A 21,036-nucleotide genomic window follows, 5' to 3' on the forward strand; every position below is an offset into this window, starting at 1 on the left:
TAATACGATCGGTATCATTATGCGCGCATTTATTTCCAGTGTCCCGGCCACGTCCAATCCTGGATCGTGATCCATGCGAATAGATCCATTATCTCAACAGCGTGACAAGGCTGTGGGCAGTCTGCTAATGCGGCAAGGGACGGATGTGACGTAATCTGAGGTCACCCACGCAAACGGCGCGCGGCCGTGCCGGTGTGTAGTTTCGACGTCGCATCGTCCTCGTCCTCGTCGTCGTCGTCGTCTTCTTTTTCTTCGCATCATCGAGATTCGATCCGTCGATGCAGACTCGGCATCCACGATCTTTCGATCCTTCGATCCTTTCGACTTCTTTCGCCGATTCTTTGCCTCCGTTTCGAATCGATCGTCGTGTTACGACACGACGGGATATCATTATTCCACTTTTACTACTTTTTCTACGAGAATACGTTGTCCCGACCGAGAGGATGTACTCGATTCGATAATCGCGATCGATGGATCACCCTTTGCTCATCCCGCTTCGTACGATTCGAATCGTATCGCGCGGAATGAATTTGCGACGACGAGAGAGAGAAAGAGAGAGAGAGACAGACGAGAGCCGACGACGAACGTGAAACAATGTTAAAAATCCAGAGGCGGAAGTCGGCGTCTTCGTTACTCTCGTAATTACGCTACGTGGGCGAATAAATAAAAGGGATCGCCGTTGCGAACGGGTATCTCGGTTACACACGCCGTCGCAAACCTCGAACCACTACGTTTCTCAGATCCCAGAGAATCCCGAACTATCTTCCTATCGAAGACTTCCTCGATCGAAGAATTTCGAATCTTTCTCTCTCTCTCTCTCTCTCTCGAGCCAAAGCAAAGTAATCATTTCCAAAAATTTTTTTGTAGCCACGGTCGAATCTCGCCTCTGGGATTCTCTCCCAGGTTTTTTCGCGCGAGATGCGGGACGATGGGTGTGTCGAGGGGGCGAGGCGGCGGGTGGCGGAAAAAACAGGCTGTTGTTCCTTTCCTCGTCGTTAGAACGTAAAAGAGAAACCGCGAGCGTAGGAATCGCGTGGTACCTACGTGCGAACGCTCTCCCTCCACCGAGCGGGCCGGCACAAGCGTGCCCCTTCCCGCTCGCTCGCCTGCCTCGTTACCGTTTCGCCGTTCGGCGTCGTATCCGCTCGGATTGAGCGAGGCGGAGCGATTACTCGTTTATCACCGCGACCACACTCGGCGAGAAAACGGAGCACGGTGGACCGCAGCTCCACGGTAAGCCGCATCCATATAGACATATATATCCATCCCTGTGTCGGGGATAAAAGACGTCGTTCCTGGTGATCGCATCGCGGGCGGATCGTTGGAGGAGGCGAACGGTTTGGCAACGGTTCGATCGTTCGATCGTTGGATCGTTCAGGTGCTCGATCGACGGAGGAGGAGGAGGAGGCAGGAGGAGTTGGTGAAGGAGGAGGAGGAGGAGGAGGAGGAGGAGGAGGATGCGTCGCGAGTGAACGTCTGTGAACACGGAGGAGGATGTGCTGATCGATTCGGATCGAAAGTGTCGCGTCCCATTTAAGCGTGGCTGGTCGTGGTTCGATGAGTGTCGGCGATGACAGATGTGTTTTGCTCCCGTGTTTCGTACGCCGCGTTCGTCGTCGGCCGCGAGCCGTGATTCGAATCTGATATCGCGTCCACCGAGCGCGTCCTCGAGAGACAGCTTCGAAATCATCGAGAGTAAGCCGCGACGAAGGAAAATGAGCAAAGCGATTCTTGGCGTTCACCGCCTGTTGATAATCTTCCTTTGCTATCAAGGTGAGTATCCTCTCTCTCTCTCTCTATTTCTCTCTCTTTCTCCAAAGTTGGAGGAAACTCGAAGATCCAGCGCGTAACGCGCCGGAAAATTAACCAATTTACTAAAATTGAGTCGATATATATATATATATATATATATATATATCTTTATATACATCTTTATACGTTAGTTGTCACGCGATGATATTCTCGGTTTTTTTTCTTCTCTTTCTTCCTTCCTTTCCATCGACGTTTCCAACGAACGTCGAAACGGGATTATCGCCGATAATCCGCTCCTTTCGATTTTTAATTTTTCCAGCTACCGGCCACGGCTTGATACTGGAAGAGGAGAAGGAGCCAAATTATCTGAACGCAGGAGTGGGAGAGTACGCGGTGTTCAATTGCGATTTGGACTTTCCCCACGAGACACCGATACCGTACATCCTTCAATGGAATCGTGACGTAAGTCCGCCCGAGTTTTCCAAAACTCGAGAACAGGGTGGAGGGGGTGGAAAAAAGAAACACAAAGAAGAAAGAAATCTCCCTTCGAAACGTGTATACATTTAAAGCAATTACGCAATAAGAACGCGACAAACGATAGGCCTCGTCGTTATTTCCTCTCGATTTGTTTACCTGCCGACTCGTTACTGCGGTCTCCCGCAGAAATACGAGACTTGGACGCGCGTCTTGATGTATCCTATGATGTCAAGGAAGGGGGAAGGAAGACTTATCTGTTTTTTTTTTTCCACGTCGCGCCATCACAGATGGACGGACGGACGGACGGAGATTAACGAGGCCGGATCGATCGAGGTTACGGTTAAAACCGTAAGCGGAGGGAGGGCATTTTGTCGGCGCGTGAAATCGCGGTCGGGGCGGGGCGTTGCGATCCGCGAATGTTCGAAGGAGAACAGTATTAGCTCGAATTCGATCCGCGTGGGAAGAGCGCGTGTCCCGATATCTCGATGTCGCGATATGCGGTCGCGATCTTCGATCCTAGATCCTCCTCCTCCTCCTCCTTCTAGGGGAAGAGATGGAAATCGGAATACGCGTCGTTCGTTTTTTTTTTCTTTTACGAAGGGGAGCGAAGGGGAGAGCGAATTTGGAAATCGGAATCCGCGTCATTTTTTTTTCTTTCTTTTACGAAGGGAAGCAAAAGAGGGAGAGTATCTGGAGATCGGAATTCGTATCATTTTTTTTTTTCCTTTCTTTTACGAAGAGGAGCAAAGAAGGGAGAGTATTTGGAAATAGAAATTCGTTTTTTTTTTCTTTTTCTTTTTACAAAGAGGAACGAAAGGCAGAGGGAATTTGGAAATCGAAATTCGCGTCGTTCGTTTTTTTTTCCTTTCTTTTTTTTTTTTTTTTTTTTATGAAGAGGAGTAAAAGAGAGAGCGAATCTGCAAATCGGAATCCGCGTCGTTTTTTTTCTTTCTTTTTCTTTTTTTTACGAATGGGGGCGAAAGGCGGAGGGAATTTGGAAATCGAAATTTGCATCGTTCGCTTTTTTTTTATTTTCTTTTTTTCTTTTTTTTACGAAGAGAAGCAAAGGGAAGAGGAATTTGGAAATCGAAATTCGCATTTTATTTTTTTTTTTTTTTACGAAGAGAAGCGGGAATTTTTACGAAGGGAAGAGGAAATTTTGAAATCGGAATTCGCGTCGTTCGTTTTATTTTCTTTCTTTCTTTTTTTTATGAAGGGAAGCAAAGGGAAGAGCGAATCTGCAAATCGGAATTCGCGTCGTTTTTTTTTTCTTTCTTTTTCTTTTTTTTACGAAGGGAAACGAAGAGAAGGAGGAATCTGGAAATCGGAATTCGCGTCGTTCGTTTTATTTTCTTTCTTTCTTTTTTTTATGAAGGGGAGCAAAAAGAAGAGCGAATCTACAAATCGTAATCCGCGTCGTTTTTTTCTTTCTTTCTTTTACGAAGGAGAGCGAAGAAAGGAACGAATATGGAAATCGTAATCCACGTTGTTTTTTTTCTTTCTTTTTTTTTACGAATCTGAAAATCGAAATTCGCGACGTTGGTTTTATTTTCTTTCTTTTTCTCTTTTTTTACGAAGGCAAGCGAAGGGAGGAGCGAATCTGGAAATCGGAATCCGTTCGTTTTATTTTCATTCTTTCTTTTCCTTTTTCTACGAAGGGGAGCGAAGGGGAAAGGGAATCTCGGAGGCGGATGTTGCATCGGGCGCGCGTGCAACCGCGGGCCGGAAACAGAATTGAACGTCGCGCATGGCTAGCGCATAAAATCAAGTGGAACTTAACCCGATTGGTCCCTGATGCGTATGCAAAACAGGTGCTCTCTCGCTCCCTCCCCCCTCCCCTTACTGTCGAACAGCACGGTAATTGGAGTACGGGACGCAAGGCTGCATTATATTTAGTGACGACGACGAGCCCGCGACACGAGGGGTCCAGCCAGTGGGTCACTGCTAACGCATTGTCAGACGATTAGGGACGATTAGCGCCGTTTCGACCGCGAGGGAGTTCCACCTCTTTTTTTCCTTCTTTCTTCTTTTTTCTTTTTTTTTTTTCCCCTTCATTTTCACCGGACGGGCACAGACCAAAGTCAAACTCGCCTCCCTCGAGCGAGCGAGAGAGAGCGAGAGCGAGAGCGAGAGCGAGAGCGAGAGAGAGCGAGAGCAAGAGCGAGAGAGAGAGAGAGAGAGAGAGAGAGAGAGAGAGAGAGAGAGAGAGAGAAAGAGAGAGAGAGACGATTTTCGGTTGATTGCAGGGCAGGACGATCTTCTCGTGGTTTCACAATGGATACTCGACGGGGTTGGGGTACGAGGGCCGCGTACACCTGTTGGAGGACGCCGTGAGCCGAGGTTACGGGCAGGGGAGTATCAATTTGACCAACATCCGGGAGAGCGACCAGGGATGGTACGAGTGCAGGGTTATCTTCCCGAACAGGACCCCCAACTCGAGGAACAACGGGACGTGGTTCCACCTCGCCATAGATGGTAAGGATCCGCGGCCCTTTCTCGCAACCGCGTTAACCGGTTAATTCGATAACACGAAGCCGTCGAGGGAATTAACGCGGTTAATAAGCGCCGGCTGACTAACCCTGTTGTGCACTGAAATGGGCCACTACTACTACTACTATTGCTACTACTACTACTACTATCAACTACTAACGCTGGATCGAGAGGAAAATCTTCACCGTCCCGTGGGTGGATTTCCCTTCGCAGCGAGAGAGTAAAAGAGAAAGAAAAAATAAGAAAAAAAGAGAGAAACGTTTATTTGCTACCCCTGATCTTACACCCCTTTTGCACCCCTCGCTCTCGAGAAAGAGGAGACACGATTCTCGAATTCGACGCTTCGTTTCGACGAGATTAAACCGGATGATTCACTCGTTAACGGAGACGGAATTCTAGTGGTTTTTGCCCGCCAGAGTTCTGTTACGCGTTAATGGGAAATTGAGTCATCGCGGCGCAGTTGTTCGCGCCGTGGCGCGCCCCTTCCTTCCTTAAAAAAAAAGAAAGAAAAGGAGAGATGAAATAACGAACGGTTCGTTTCGCCTCTCTAAAAAAAGAAAAAAAAAAAAAAAGATGACAATCGTGCCTCCGCGCCCACGCGTCGAAATTACGAAATAACATTAACAAAAGAAAGAAATAGCATTGCGAAATTAAATTGATTAACCGACTCGAGAGATAATATATATAATATATAATCCCGCCTATATAAAGCTGGCAAAACTAAAAAAAAAAAAAAAAGAAACAGAAAAAAAGAAAAAAATCAAAGAGACCCGAATTATACAATAATCCCGCTGCCGCTTGACTAACCTGAAACTGGGCAGACTCGTTAAATCGTTCAACCCAGGTGCGTCGCCGTTTCCGACGTCTGTTCCAGGCGAGACTTTGCTGGCGGTTCCGCCCGTCAACAAGACCGTGATGGAGGGCGAGTCGGTTGATTTCGATTGCGTCGCCAAGGGGGAGAAGTCCATCGTCACCTGGCTACGCGAGGGGGTGGAGATTACGGAGATCGAGGTACGACCACCTCTTCCCTTCCCCCTCTCCTTTCAACACCCTTTGCCCTTTGGTCTCGATTAACGATCATTAATCGAAAATTCGTTGGGACAGGATTTCAAGAGGAGGGCGTCGATCGGCGAGGATGGCACGTTGACGATCAACTCGGCCGCTATGGGCGATCTCGGGGAGTACAGTTGCGTGGTTACCGGCGAGACCGGCGACCAGCAGAGCGCCTCCGCCTTCCTCAACGTGCAATGCAAGTGTTCGAAATGTTCCTCTTCGCGAGTAGATGCGAGTAGAATCGGGTTGTGAACGTATCACGATTGCACGCGCGCAGGGATAGGGGAGGGGAGAGCGGGCGGAATCACTTCGATCGGACACTTTTGCCCAGGAAATAAAAATATAATAATATAATGTATAATATATTATAATAATAATAAATAATATAATATATAATATATAATAATATAATAATAATAATAATAATAATATAATATATAATATATAATAATATAATATAATAATATAATATAATAACCAGATCACACGATCGACGAATACGAAACTCGTCCCTCAACAACAGTTGTTGTCGTTGCGGTTAATGGCTCCGTTTCCGTTTCCGTTTTCACAGACAAGGCGAAAGTGATCTACGCTCCCCGAGAGGTGTACCTCCCGTACGGGAAACCGGCCCTTCTGGATTGTCACTTCAGGGCGAATCCGCCCCTGACGAATCTACGTTGGGAGAAGGACGGATTTCTGTTCGATCCGTACAACGTTCAGGGCGTCTTCTACAGGAGGAACGGTTCCCTTTACTTCAGCAAAGTGGACGAAACCCATTCCGGAAGTTACACTTGCACGCCGTACAACGAGCTGGGCACCGAGGGACCCAGTCCATCGATCACCGTGGCGAGTGATCAAACACTTTCTTTTTCCTTTATATATCTCTCTATTCTTAATTATCATTCACTAATTCGAGAAAATAATTTCGGTTCGGACAGATCGTGCAGAGGCCGCCTGTGTTCACGGTCACCCCCCAACACTTGTACATAAGGAAATTGGGGGAGAATTTGGAGATACCCTGCGACGCGAAGGATGGAGATCAATCCCACAGACCGTCGATCGTTTGGTACAAGGTGAAATACTTTTATTGGGAATCGCGAATTCTTCGTCTCCCTCCTTCTTCGATTCCCCTTTTTCGATTAACACGATTTCGCATTTCGACAGGATGGCTCGCCAATACCGTTGACCAACAGGACCATTATAATCGGTGGCAACTTGACGATCGATAGGATACAAGAGCAGGACAGGGGATTGTATCAATGCGCGGTGAGCAACGAAGCCGCGACGGTGGTCGCGGACACGGAATTAATGGTATTGAATGTCCCTCCAAGGGCACCGTACAACTTGAGCGCCAACAGCAGCAACAACGCGGTCACGTTGACTTGGGTGCCGGGATACGTGAGACCCAAGATGGAATACTCGGTCTGGTAAGCGAAAATACCTTCCCCTTCCCTCCTTTCAATGTCTGTGAATGATTAAATATAAAAGAGATACGATTCCTCTCGTGTATATATATATATATATATGTGTGTATATATATATATATATATAATTCAGGTACAGGCCAACCGACACCACCGAGTGGAGAACGATGAAGATCTTGTCAAGAAAAATTACCGAGGCGACGATAAACAATTTGAATCCGGGACGAGAGTACGAGTTCATGGTGCTTAGTCAGGACAAACACGGGGACGGGATGTTCAGTAAAACGTTGCGTATTTTCACGCAACCCAGTACGTATCGTATTTCCACGAGATATCGTATTATGTGTGCAGCGAAAATTATATACGAAATATATTTCAGATTCGTTAGAGGAGAATTCGGCGTCGGAATATCGTAGTCCTCCAGGTAGGTTTTATACGCGACACTTTAATTTTCCCATACATGTAGCTTGATATATATTGATCGCGATATTTCTGACACGAAAGACGATCGAATGGGTCCACCGTTGAACGTGAGAGTGCAAGCAACTGTGCAAGGTTATTTGGTCACTTGGGAGCCGCCTGCTTACGGGAAGGAGCAAGTGAGACTGTACGCCGTTAGATGGTTCCGTGGGCCGTCCGAGCAATTGTACGGCAGAGCGGAAACGACCGACACTTACTATCTGGGTAACTCTCCATGATATCTATGCGTTCGATATATATCAATTCCGTATAATATCTAAAATTATCGAACGATCGTTTACGTTGTTCCAGTAAAAACGCTGGAGGAGGAGAGTTACTACACGTTCGAGGTGGCCGCTATGTCGATCTCGGACGACGTGGCAACGAGCGATCGCGTCAGTCTCGAAGTACCGGCGTACCGTAGAAACAGAGCGATTTCGATGGGAATAGTGGCGGGGATAGGATTCCTGGCAGCTGCCCTGGCCGCGATATGGTGGGCGAGGAAACGTTTCTGTCAATCGTCCAACGAAAAATAAATATGGACAGTTAATGGGTCGAGCGAGGTTATTCTCCGTTCGAAATCCATTTTTTTCCTTAAAGTAGCGACATCGATAGATTAAGAAAAGAAGGAGAAGGAGGAGAAGGAGGAGAAGGAGAAGGAGAAGGAGGAGAAGGGGAAGGGGAAGATGGCATCTCTCGGCTCTCGGTTATAACCGTTTTTATGTAACATAGGTATTATCGATCGCATAGATGGTCGTGGATGGTCGAGGGGAGGGATGGGGGACCATTTGAACGCTGCAAAAAGTTTCTTCTCTTTATGTACATCGTTTACGTAGATATAAGTTACGACTAATACGAGTGTTCTTGCGTTGCATCGTGTCACATTATGTATCGTTTAAAAGCTTTATTAGATAAGTGCACGTTTATTAAGGATTAGATCTGGCATTTGTTCATTATTCGGAGGTATACACGGAGCCGTGAGGAGCATAGGGGTTCTTAACCCGACGCGACGGCCGTTAATACGTAACGGCCAACCAACGTCTCTCCCATACCAGATAATACTCGGCTAAACTGTTACACGTATATGTATACATCCGATATGTTTTTCTATTGTAAATAAATTGTGTCGATTACATATTATGCATTCCACGATACATATATAACATATATTACAGGATATACGCTCCAACGTATTTTCCTTCCCATCGACGTGATCACGCTTGAAAATTGTTTGAACACGGTCGGTAATCTAGCTTACTACCGATTCGTTCGTTTTGCTCGAATCGCGAAATATTTACATACGTAGAGCATGGTCTTGAGACCACAAGGACATTCGTAAGGCTTCGTAGACGACCGAACGACAGCCCAGCCGAGTCCAGATGATCCAGTGACGGATAGTATTTCACCGAGGAACGTTCTGCTAGAATTCTCTCGTCGTATTCTCGACGTTGGTGTCGAAATTGGTAAACACGAGATTATCCTCGTGCGATCTGGATTATGCGATTAATAATCATCGAACTAAAGCAAACTGAAGCGATACGGAGACCCGTTACGACGTTACAGGTAATCGTCGGATAAGATTTTTTTTCATTACGTAACGACGATGAACTCGAGGGAGAAAGTTTTGGAAATTGTTTTTTCGAATCGTACCGAGACATCGTTGGGGACCATCGATGTCGGCCAAGAACGAAAACAGAACGATTATGTATCGGGTTAAATATCCGAGTGTACGGGCTCCCAACCTTTATCGCTGGATGGATTACGTATCTGAGAATGAAAAAACTTTTACCAACGTCTTCTTCTACTACTTTTCAACTACTTTTCAGCGATGTGAACTCTCGAGATATCGGTAAGTTTTTTTTTTGTTTATCTAGTGTAAACAAAAAAACCAACGCTTGCGACGATCGAAGAGTGAAAATCGAAATTAAAAATATCCATATCCTCTACGAATTATTATTATTATTATTATTATTGAATATACGCTGATCAAATTTGATCTCATCGTAAATTTTAATATTATGTTTATTACGTGATATCCGTCTGAGACGGAGCGTTAATTCCAGTTAATTTTCACGACGAAAAATTCAAATTCGGTCGATTTGTTCGGTTAAACGCACGAGGTTTCGTGCGAGCAGCGAATTCGAACGGGTAAACGGTCGAGGCACGGTCGTAGTTAATCGCAACGGAATCGTCGGGTCAATTAATGGACAGTAGCCGCTTCTTTACGCGGCCACTACTCGCAAATGATTACGCTCGCCAATGAAGAGATCAACGGCTTTCAACCGAAGAAGGGAGGGGAGGGGGAAATCGAAAAGGGGCAACGAGACACTTCTGTGGCTTACCACCTGTGTCACCGAGCACAACCCTCCTTTTTCTCCCTCCGCGATAACCTCGACTTCGGTTTTAAGTAGTGTATTGTAAATAAGTATGTATCCGTAATGGATCGTCCATTACGTTGTTCATCCCCTTCCATAAATATCGGATCGAGTAGTATCTCGACGAGAATTCGAGCAGTGTCGGTGGTCAAGATTTAACCACGTAAAATGAGTCGAGAGAGAAGGGAGAAAAAAAAAAAAGAAAATAAATAAAAAAAGAGAGAAAAACGTTCATATATCTTGTTCAAAGACGGTTAAGAGAAATATATTTTACTTATGGAGATAAGATTATATATAAGTTGCGTCGGTAAATAGAATTTTACGTTGCTTTTTTTTTTTTTTTTTTTTTCGTACAAACTACTCTCGAGTATTCTTTTGGATTGGTCACGCGTTATCGATTAATGCGATAACGAATGAAACTATCCACACACACGGATAGCTTTGCGAACGATAATTGTATCTTTGACTGAGAAAATCAACGTATTTAAGTTAAATAATTACGGTAACGGTGATACGAAATATTACGATATCAACAATGTTAACGTTAGTTGAAATTCTAGACTGAATTGTGACGCGATTAAATGATCGCGCGCTTCAATTTTTTTTTTTTTCTCTTGAATGTGAAAAATTGTGATAATTGCGAACGAATAATCATTAATTGATTTATTCATAAATTGACCGAGAAAGATCGAAGTGATTATCGCTAATTATAATTTTCTCATTGTAAACTGATAACCCGAGCACGCATTACGACGATTAGTTTAAGACGAAACTGGCATTTGCGCATGGCGCGAACACGACACTCGTATTTCGTGAGGCCAGCGGTTGAAGTTCGGTTGGACGGAAGTTAGAGTTCTGGTAGACCGTACATCTACACTTATACCCGTAGTATTTATATACCAACGCTTCTTTACCAACGCGAGCAACACGTATTCACACACTTACACGAACCGTAAGGGATTCGTGAACGCTCGTTAAGAGGGAGAAAATTCTTGGAGAGTGTTTGGAAGAAGCGAGGCGGGAGCGGAGTGACGAGGGTCCGAAGATACAAGCAAAGGAGAGAAATATCCCTAAGTGGAGGGGATGCGGCCAATAGTCAGATTATATGCAGCCTGTTGATTCATTGGACGCAGCAGTAACAGCGGTACTGTATACAACCTCAGATGTTAGAGTCGAGGTGATTGAGCTTGATCGATAATCTCGTTATAGTTGTTTTGTTTCGCGTTATCGGTGTTTCGTGACCGAAGAACAAGCTCTCCTCCTCTCTCGACCATCGTGGAAGGAATCGTGGCGAGTGGTGTGAACGGTGTGTGTGAAACGAGTAAGTCGATCATGTATCTCGGTATTTTATTGTCATTCGGCTGCCTAGTAAACGATACACCCGTTTATATTTTCGATGAGAAACGTTGGAAACGTGACAAAGGATAGTCACGTGTCAAAGTTCGTGTCAATGGTTGCCAACTATCGTTCGATCCGTAAATTGTCGTCGTCGTGTCGTCGTTGTCGCACGTTCATTCGGTATATTGGTAAAGTTTATCCGAGCTTAAGATTCGTAACCGATAATAACAATAATATTAATAATAATAATAATAACGATAATCGGATCATAGGATACCACGTGTCCACGAATATTTATCTCGAAAAGAAACCGAAATATTTTAACGAGGAAACAATTTGTCGTTGGGCAATTGCTCTGTGCCGAGAAGAACAACTGTGGCGCGAGAACAGCGTCGCGATATAACGAAAAATCTGTGATTCGCCGATAATTCAACATCTCGTTGCCCTTACGAAATATCCGGGACAGGGACGAGCAATGGATTCTTTTTTTTATTTTTTTCGAATAACCTTCCGCGGTATACGATACCGCGTTATCTCTGTGTAATGCGAATTAGCGTAGAAACGTGAACGGAAAAAAAAACAAACTCGATCGGGAAGAAACGAAAGGTCAAGCGATGACACTGAGAAACGAAAACAGAAGATCCCCGAGCGAATTCGAAAACGATAGAAAAGAACGTATTCGATTCGTGTCTTTTGTCGCGATATGAACCATATTACACCATAGTGAACCGATAAATGAGCTTTTATGAGCCATTATAAGCTTTCCTACACGACGAAACGTGCTGCTGAATCTTCGCTATCGCTTTCGTATATATACGTATATATACACACACAAGTATTACACATACTATATATTTGTAACGCTCGATTCTCGCGTTCAATTACCTTATTTTGTCTATCGGTATAGCACTGTATGCCTCGAAATTGGCGATCGTCGAAAGTTTTCCAATATATCTCGGAATAATATCGCACGATTGTAAGATGGAAAATGGATAAATGGAGATACGTGAAACGTCCAATTATATGCAATCGTGCGATGAAAATTTCGAGAAAGAACGCAGAGTAATGAAATGCAACGAGGAAATGAAAAAAAAAAATGTTGAATCAAAGAAACGTGTCATGGCTGAAAATGATAAAAATACTTTGAACGATACTTTGAGCATGAACGTGTGACGATTCTGTAAAAAATTAATCAGAAAAAAAAAGTCATAAACATAACGCGTGTCTCTGTGCAATTTGTACATATTTGAAAAAAAATATTTGTCAAAGATCAAAGTTATATGCAATTTTTCGCTACATCTCGCTTCATCAAAGATTTATTGGGAAAATTAAATGTATTGGGAAATTATGTAAAGCATACGGAACATCGATGTGAATAAATCAATCGAATCGTTTTTCACGCAGTCATCGTAGAATAAGATTTATTATTATATTTTTATTTATTGCGCGATTCGACGCGATACGTAAATTTCATTTATTACTTAAACGATATTCGGATTGTAGGAATTTATATAGAATATTATAAAATTAATTATCGCGAATACGTCATGAAATTTATATTTTCTCGTCCATTTTATAAGATACATTTGTTTTCTTTTCTTTATTGTTTTTTTATTGCAATCTTTTATTATTATTATTATATATATTGCATAATTATTTTCCTAATATAACGCATTTTTTTTCAAAGAAACTTAATATTAATAAACGCTTGTGCGCGTTTTAAAATTTTTGCTTCAGCTGCATAAAATGTTAAATATAGATTAGATTATGAATCGTGTTATTTTGTTTCATTTTTATGGACAATTGTGCATCGCGTTTCTTAGAATTAGTTTTCACGAAATGTAGTTTAAACCGAAGGCGAATTGGCGAAAGAAAAGAAAAAAAAAGCGATCGATTACTAAATCGATGAAATGAATTTGAAATGAAAAGGATAATCGTAAATTCAAACGCGTAAATATTCCAATTTGAGACGAAAAAGCGCATTATAGCGATAATGATTCTCCAAGTTAAATGTCGGATAGCCATGAGTTCAAATTCTCAACGGTTTTTACGATCACGGTTCCTCGCAGTTTACAGCGTAACGAAGTTGTCGTTTCCAACAGTCGGCAAACGCATGTGTATATCACGGAAGCACGCAAAGTATGAATCACACGAGAGAAAAGAGCATAAGGAAATAGCTCAATGACTGGTTGATTAGATAAATTTTATGCTTGCTTCAGATTTCGTGGTGTGAAGGAAGAAAGAGAGAAGAAGTGAAGGAAGAACCCAGCGCCGGATCCGATCGACGAATACACCACCGCCATTCTTAATCGTCTAAGGAACGACTTTCCACGTGCACGAGCTTCGTTCACCATGAGGCCTTGGACTAACAAGTCCCTCGGCCTTGGTTTTCTCGGCTTACTTCTCATCGTGTCGGGCGCTGTTTTTTATTTCACTTCGTCCACTATTTTTCATTACATTCTTCAAAAGGTGAGCGTCTAGTTTCAATTTTCGCCCAATATAATAAATATAATAAACGAATTCTATTTTTTTTTCGCAATTATTTAATTTTTAAGTGTAAATAGGTAAATTTTATTTCTTCGTTGAATTCGAATCAATCGTTATTTCATTTCATTAAAAATTTACGTTGTGTAAACGCTTTAATTTTTTCCAATCGAGAGATACTCTATTTTTATCTCTCTATTGCTATATCTCTACACTTAATCGGCGAGATCTTATTTCCCGTTTCGATCGACAAAATAGAAGATAAAAATCGTTTCTCTTCTCGAATATTTTCGATGGATCGAATTATCGTAACACGGGATCGATGAAAATAGCAATAGGGAGACTTTCTCGACGAATATTGTTAGTCGGTAGTCTCGCTTGTGTCTCGTCTTTATTCCCAACGCGATTGGAAAAGTGGTTGATTGTTCAATTAATTGACGTATCTCTTTAGAGTTGCGCTAGACGAATAATTTTTCATTGCGAAGAAACGTGCATAGCGTACACAGCTCCGGCCAGTAAAGGTCGCGCTCGTTCACAACAAACAACGTATTTTTAATCTTTCAACGGACTTGTGTAAATAACGATTCGCTCGTTATTCATGGCAATTTAGAAAGCATGTACGCGATCTTTGATGGCGCTTTGATGAAAAAAAAAAATTACAATTTTCTGTTCTGTATTGTCAGGAAATACCGTTAACGACAACATCGAAAGCGTTCGAAGTGTGGAACGACACGAGCGGCTTGCCACCAATGTATTTTAAAATTCATTTCTTCAATTGGACCAATCCAGAAGAGTTGAAGACGCCTGGGAAGAAGCCCAATTTCGTCGAGCTCGGTCCTTACGTGTTTCGGTAAGCCTCGGTTGGTTTAGACGTACTATATATAATCGACGCAACGATTGGACAACGAAGTAAGTTAATAATAAAAAACGTAGCGTCGAGCGCGTGGTATCGATTAATTATCATCATTCGTTCCGAGTTGTTGCGGAAATCGAAGAATGGAAAGGAGAGGAGAGGTGGGGGGGAGGAGAGGGAGGGAGGGAGAAACGACGTTGCGATCGAACCGGAAACCGTTGCGTAAAAGTAAATTGTATATGATTCGATATAGAAAAACACGGTGTAATATTAATGTAATGTTCATAATATAATGGTTAATGCTTTCATATACGATCGCGAAAAAGGAAAAGAACTCGTTTGCACGGGACACAAGGGGAAGAGTAGATGTAAAATTGAATCGAACTTTTGACACGAGGGCACCCTCGACAGATCGACCTAATCACGATAAGAAACGAACGTACCCAGTTAACCTCGTAATATTGACATCTTAATGAGCGGTGAAAACTCGACCAGTCCCGGCCCGGGTAACAAAGCCGTAGTTAGCGCGTAGGAGGGTTTAAACGTTGCATAAAACGATTCCTCCTTTGCTAATTGCTTTCTCTCTTCTCGAGCAGTTAAAAAAATACTGCTTTTAATCAGTACGATTTTTTTCGATTCGCGAAACGAATGAATGTGAATCGTTCGAGTTAACGATTTTAACGCTCGAAGAGAGGAGAGAGAAAAAACGAGCGTTTCGATTCGTTTCGAGCGATCCTTCTTAAACTCTTACGCAACAAAAATTATAACCGGTAACGATAAGGGAATGTTAGATCGCGAGGTGCATCTACGAATCCGTCCGCTTAACCGGCAATGATTGTCGCGTCAAATCTAATCAACGGTACACGCAAGAATATATAGACTAAAGCGGCGAATCACAGTTTTTTAATCACGAGCGCGTCGCTTAATTGAGCGTTGCTCGGCCATCGTACGACGTCCAACGCAACTAACTATTCTCTCTTTTTGATTACAGTCATGACTGGCGTCGTTCACGTAACTTTTGCCATTTTTTTCACCCGATCTCCGTGTTTAATGTTCGTGCATTCGTGTAAATAACACGTTGCTCGAGTTGCACGATCCGAATTATACATAAATGTGATTATAAATGTTTTTTTTTTTTATCGAAATACGCTTCGTTATTCATAACGAATCATCGTATGATTATCGGCACGGGTACAGGAAATTACGTAAAAAAAAAAAAAAGCAATAAACGTTCAATTTCGATCACAATTACTCTTTTTCGAATTAAATAGAATAATAATATATTCCACGATTTATTATGTGAAAGTACATTAAAATTTCAGAGAGATTAGGCAAAAAGCAGACGTGGTATTCCATCCTGAGAATCACACGGTCAGCTATTTCAACCGTCGATGGTGGTTCTTCGTGCCGGAGCTTACGAACGGTTCCCTGAACGATCGCGTCACGCAACTGAATACCGTGGCGATCGTGAGTAAAATTCAATTTTTCTCTGATCAACTTTATCCCGACCGATTTACGATTTACGATCGTAACCGGTGTCGCGTTTCAGTCGGCAAAACACAAGGTACGATATTGGGTCGATGCGCTGCAAAGTACCCTTTCGTTGATGCTCGCGACATCGAACGTGCACATCACAAAGACGGTAGACGAGCTGTTGTTCCGCGGTTACGATGACTCGTTGATCGAAATTGGAAGAATGGCTGCCATAGCGGACGACATACCACCCTTCGACAAATTCGGATGGTTTTACATGGTAAGATGTTTCGGATTATCGAACGATCCGAACGGTGAATAGTAAGTAACTAAAATTGTTTATCTAATAGTGTCGAGGGCGTGCAGAAGGTCGAAGATGCGATTTGCGCTGTTGTAGCAACGGCATTGCAGCCGGCTATAAATTATTCGCAGCGAGACTTAAATTAGTACTGAATAGGACAGGTCACGTGTAGGTCGGTGAATGACAAATGAAAAGCAATGGGAGGCATATTATGTATTAATTTGTTACGTCACTCGTGTACCTACATTTGTGGCGGATTAATCCTACGATATATTCTATTCTGTCCGTGCCTTTCCCTTTTTTTTTTTTTCAAAAATCATTGAAAACGCTGCTCTCGCTCTCGTTATCATCAATCGCAACGCTCTTTCAGAGGAACGGCTCTACGACGTTCGACGGCCACTTCAATATGGACACGGGCACCGACGACGTTGCCAACTTCGGCCAAATAAAGAAATGGAATTATCGAGACACGAGCAAATTGTTCAACAGCCCATGTAACGTGGTCGAGGGAAGCGCGGGAGAGTTTTGGCCGCCGTACAGAGAGAAGGACGAGATCGTTTTGTTCAGCGGCGATCTGTGCAGGTCAGTCGCGACGCGTGTCTCTATGTACTCCACGCTAATTAGTCTCGTCTGTCGAAACGAACAAAATTAAACGCCGGCGAGAACCTTTGTTGCCAAGCATCCTCCTCATTGACCTTCGAGAGACATGTAAATTGGATCGTCCGGTAATCCCGTTTACACGCGATGACTCTCCTCCCACTAGTGGAGAATGAAGTTTTGATAAGTTTTCGTTTCGAATTCGATTGATTCCCTTTTTCTTCCGTTCGTTCCATTCCAGACCGTTGACGTACGAGTACGCGCAGACGAATTATCACATGGGATTGGAAGGATATCGTTATGTGCTAGGCGAGAAGACGTTGGGAAATAGCACGAAACGACGCTATCCTCACGAACAGGCCAAGTATTTCGAGCAGACCACCACCACCGAGGACTTTTTCGATGCCGAACATTCGACCGAGACCACCGATCCTCCGGAACAGGATCCGGACGTGGTAAACATAGGCAACTGTTTCTGCAATGGAAGGTGCAGTCCTGCTGGTTTGATGAACGTTAGCTCGTGCCGACACGGAGCTCCTGTGTTCGTCAGCTTGCCTCATTTCAACAGAGGCGAACCGAGCCTCAGGGAACGGATAACCGGACTCGTCGAACCCAACGAGGAATACGATTCGTACATAATTCTCGAACCGGTAAGTTACCGAGGTTTTCCCCCTCCTCTATCTTTCCATCCGTTTATCCATTCATCCAACTTGCCCAATCTCGAATCTTCGTACATCTCATCGATATTTAAACGACTAAATACTTTATTTCGTTTCGTTATTGTTCGTTCCACGTTCCGTTCGTTCGAAAACAAAGTAATCGAATAAAGAGATAAATACTGTTCGCTGAGGAAAAAAGTCTCGCGGGACGACACAGGGGCAAGAGGGAATCCAAGTCCTTCGCTAGGACTATTTATCCCCACTTCAAACGCTTTGTTGACAAACCTAGCACCACACGTTACCTAGTACTGGAAGAACTATAATATATATATATATGCTAGGTAATATATATATATATATATAATATATATATGTAATATATATATATATATATATATTATATAATATAATATATAATATAATATATAAATTCGAATATTCAAAATCGTAAAAATTTATGAAATTATGTTAGAATAATCATTTAAGACTAGAAACTGAAATATTTTATATATTTTATAAATATTTTATTTATTATATATTTTCGAAACTATAGTATATCTATCTTATTCGTATACATATAATTATTATCTTAATTATTCGAATATGAAATTATATTTATGAATTAAACTATTGTTAAAATCGTAATTAGCCTATGCGTATTATTAAAAATAAAAAAATTTTTATATTATATCGATACGTTAGAATATTCTGAATTCTATTTCTACGCTAATACATCGAAATTTAGATACAGATCGTTATTTTCAATTAGTATATGTGACAAATACCATGGCAGAGACAAAAATGCATGAAAGTAGGCGTTTCCTTCCATATTCCGTATTCCTTCCACCAATCAGATCTTGCATTCCTTCCGCGAGACTTCTTTCCACCAATACAAACAGTAAGTAACGAATAAGCGATTGACTTTTTTCAGACAACGGGCATTCCTCTCAAGGTTTCTGCCAAGTTTCAAATCAATATACTGCTGGAACCGTCAAAGACAGTGACGTAAGTACGTTTCCAATGATAATTAGATCGATGGACAGATATATATTTACGATAGATTTCTGTTTTAGACTTTATAAGTCTGTGCCGACCATTTACTTCCCGGTGATGTGGTTCTCGTTGGAGGTCGAAGCGACCGAGAAGTTCGTTAACGATTTGAAGAAATTTTTGTCGTTGCCCAACGTATGTATATACGCTGGTATAATTATGATCCTCGTTGGATCGCTCATAATCCTAACAATGGTTATATTATACCTGTTAAACAGGCAACGCGCCACTTCGATAGCTATCGACAAGGTAAATGGAAATTAACATGAAATTTACATTCAGTAATAACGTATTTAAGATCTAATCGTTCTCTCGTTGACAGAGCGTGAAGCAAGAGATGGCATCGGCGAAGAAATCGGAACTGGTTTACTTGGACAAGAATAACGCGGCCGACGACGTACATGTGAGAAACGATCGAAAGTTGTATCCTAATTCGATCGAATGTTTTAACATGGATCTACAATCGAAGCTACAGACTCAAAAATAGAAATAAGAAAAAAAATAAAACATCCATCGATCGGATATCTATGCCCGATAGGTGGCAATTGACGATCGAAGGATTTCCTCTTTGCGAAAAAGCGTTCGTTGTTTGAACGCTGCGTTGGCTATGCGAATTAAGCGAAGATTCTTGTGTGACGAGTTTTGATATATATATATATATATCAAAATATAGGAAAGTAGAAGACAAATTTTTTTTTAACTTGTTACACGAGGATCACCAACTTCGGGTTGATATTTCAACCGGATTTTGTATCAAATTTAGAATCGTATGCAAAATTAATTAATGTCTATATAACGAAAGATATGGACGTATATAATCGGATGTAGAATCTTTCGTGTTTTCAATCGTTTTGATGATGAAACGAAAGTACAGCATGATTATATTTCAACTAAGCATCCGAAAATAGTTTGCATCGATTCGACGATAGTACGTACCTACCTTTATTATTCAATAAAACCAAATATAATTATGTATTTGCGAAGAGAGCGCGAACGATGCTTCGATAATTGACATTTATTGATAGAAATAGAATTTGAAATCGATACCGATCAAAATTGGTTCGGTTCGAATTTAATAGCGAGCGTAATTAATATGTAAATAGATAGATAAATGGGACCAAGGAACTCTTAACTCTGCTCAACTGTAAACATCGGTTATACTCGTTAAGCTATAATCAAAGATAACAAGACACGTCAATTAGGCCAAACTTTACTTTCACGGCCGTCGTTCAACATATTGGTTGTATCTACGGTTAGTATACGAATGAATAATAATATTATCGCCGATATCAATGTTCCTATCGTTCCGAATACTACTTTTGTGCCAAACTCGAGAAACCTGTTAAGTTTTTTACTTGTTCACTACTTGTTTGTAAGATTGCCATGAACACCAATGATTATATAAATCACACGTGATACATAAATTGCGAGATTTAAGTCGATACACGATAGTTGGGTATTATCGTATAGATATATTGTAACAAAAAAATACGTCTGTCCAATCTAAAACCGTACGATTTTGTATTGTATTTTAATAAAAAAATTCCAAATTTTTATCACCGTATAATTATTCAAACGTTGCGTATAGAATATTTCGCAAAAATTTTTTAAAAAAATTAAAAAATAGAAACAGATACAACAATATATAACAAATAGAAACAGACCAAATCATATGTTGCAATATTCATGATGTAATTAAATTATGCTTTTTATCATCAATGGATCACTAAGTGCTCGAATACATCGTTCGTTGATAAAAACATCACATATGCTCGTGTATTTTCTCTTCTCTTTTTTTTCTTTTCTTTTAATTTTTTTTTCAATCAAATCGCAAACGAGATACGAAACATTCAATCTGCATTCTTTTTATCTATTCGGAGGATCATTATAATCGATACTTCTGTATATTCCAGGAACGAATATAGATAAGAAAAGAAAATAAGAGAAGAGTCAGAGATAGAATAAAAATTGTGGAATCAACATTATTTCATTGAATGATATAAATGTCTCCTTAAAAAATCATTTTCTGAAGATATTCAAGAGATGGCGCTGACCGTTAATTCTTATTTCCACTATATCTTTTCTACATGTGTTCTATGTATCTTTTTAATTGCGAAATGGCGTTGATCTCATATTTTTTATTTTATCTCTTTGTCCGTAAAATTCAAAAAATATTCGATTCGATATCTCATTATTTTTATTTTTTTTGTTGTGTATTAATTAAAAATCATCGATATTTTTTTATATGATA

General features: G+C 41.6%; 2 protein-coding genes across 6 annotated transcripts; both read left to right on the top strand.

Annotated features, from left to right (window-relative positions):
• Positions 1-975: 975 nt before the first annotated feature.
• Positions 976-8,790, top strand: LOC122719715 (protein borderless). 2 transcript variants are annotated; one of them, XM_043945777.1, is made up of 12 exons: positions 976-1,773; positions 2,072-2,214; positions 4,476-4,704; positions 5,594-5,730; positions 5,824-5,968; positions 6,344-6,618; positions 6,711-6,845; positions 6,937-7,199; positions 7,330-7,505; positions 7,576-7,620; positions 7,701-7,880; positions 7,968-8,790. In XM_043945777.1, the coding sequence occupies exons 1-12, from the start codon at positions 1,578-1,580 to the stop codon at positions 8,189-8,191; spliced, it is 2,148 nt and encodes a 715-aa protein (XP_043801712.1). In that variant the 5' UTR covers positions 976-1,577; the 3' UTR covers positions 8,192-8,790. The 2 variants fall into 2 exon arrangements, with proteins under 2 accessions (XP_043801712.1, XP_043801711.1); XM_043945776.1 differs by having other exon boundaries at positions 977-1,773; positions 5,564-5,730.
• Positions 8,791-9,079: 289 nt separating this feature from the next.
• LOC122719716 (protein croquemort-like) lies at positions 9,080-20,341 on the top strand. 4 transcript variants are annotated; one of them, XM_043945780.1, is made up of 10 exons: positions 9,080-9,504; positions 13,588-13,837; positions 14,536-14,702; positions 16,028-16,172; positions 16,255-16,458; positions 16,850-17,061; positions 17,318-17,726; positions 18,667-18,740; positions 18,809-19,034; positions 19,108-20,341. In XM_043945780.1, the coding sequence occupies exons 2-10, from the start codon at positions 13,721-13,723 to the stop codon at positions 19,270-19,272; spliced, it is 1,719 nt and encodes a 572-aa protein (XP_043801715.1). In that variant the 5' UTR covers positions 9,080-9,504; positions 13,588-13,720; the 3' UTR covers positions 19,273-20,341. The 4 variants fall into 4 exon arrangements, with proteins under 4 accessions (XP_043801715.1, XP_043801714.1, XP_043801713.1 ...); XM_043945779.1 differs by lacking the exon at positions 9,080-9,504 and adding an exon at positions 10,577-11,174; XM_043945778.1 differs by lacking the exon at positions 9,080-9,504 and adding an exon at positions 11,184-11,351.
• The last annotated feature ends 695 nt before the right edge of the window (positions 20,342-21,036 follow it).

The sequence above is a fragment of the Apis laboriosa genome, unplaced genomic scaffold (genome assembly GCF_014066325.1).
Source record: "Apis laboriosa isolate Shangri-la unplaced genomic scaffold, ASM1406632v1 scaffold9_cov152, whole genome shotgun sequence".
Classification (NCBI taxonomy): domain Eukaryota; kingdom Metazoa; phylum Arthropoda; class Insecta; order Hymenoptera; family Apidae; genus Apis; species Apis laboriosa.

Excerpts from the sequence above, each read along its gene's own strand:
- LOC122719715 (XM_043945776.1), top strand. The coding sequence starts at position 1,578 with ATGTGTTTTGCTCCCGTGTTTCGTACGCCGCGTTCGTCGTCGGCCGCG. Across the intron at positions 2,215-4,475 it reads TCCTTCAATGGAATCGTGAC|GGCAGGACGATCTTCTCGTG; the intron begins GTAAGTCCGCCC and ends GGTTGATTGCAG. Across the intron at positions 7,200-7,329 it reads AAGATGGAATACTCGGTCTG|GTACAGGCCAACCGACACCA; the intron begins GTAAGCGAAAAT and ends TATATAATTCAG.
- LOC122719716 (XM_043945780.1), top strand. The coding sequence starts at position 13,721 with ATGAGGCCTTGGACTAACAAGTCCCTCGGCCTTGGTTTTCTCGGCTTA. Across the intron at positions 17,727-18,666 it reads CGTACATAATTCTCGAACCG|ACAACGGGCATTCCTCTCAA; the intron begins GTAAGTTACCGA and ends GACTTTTTTCAG. Across the intron at positions 19,035-19,107 it reads CTTCGATAGCTATCGACAAG|AGCGTGAAGCAAGAGATGGC; the intron begins GTAAATGGAAAT and ends TCTCGTTGACAG.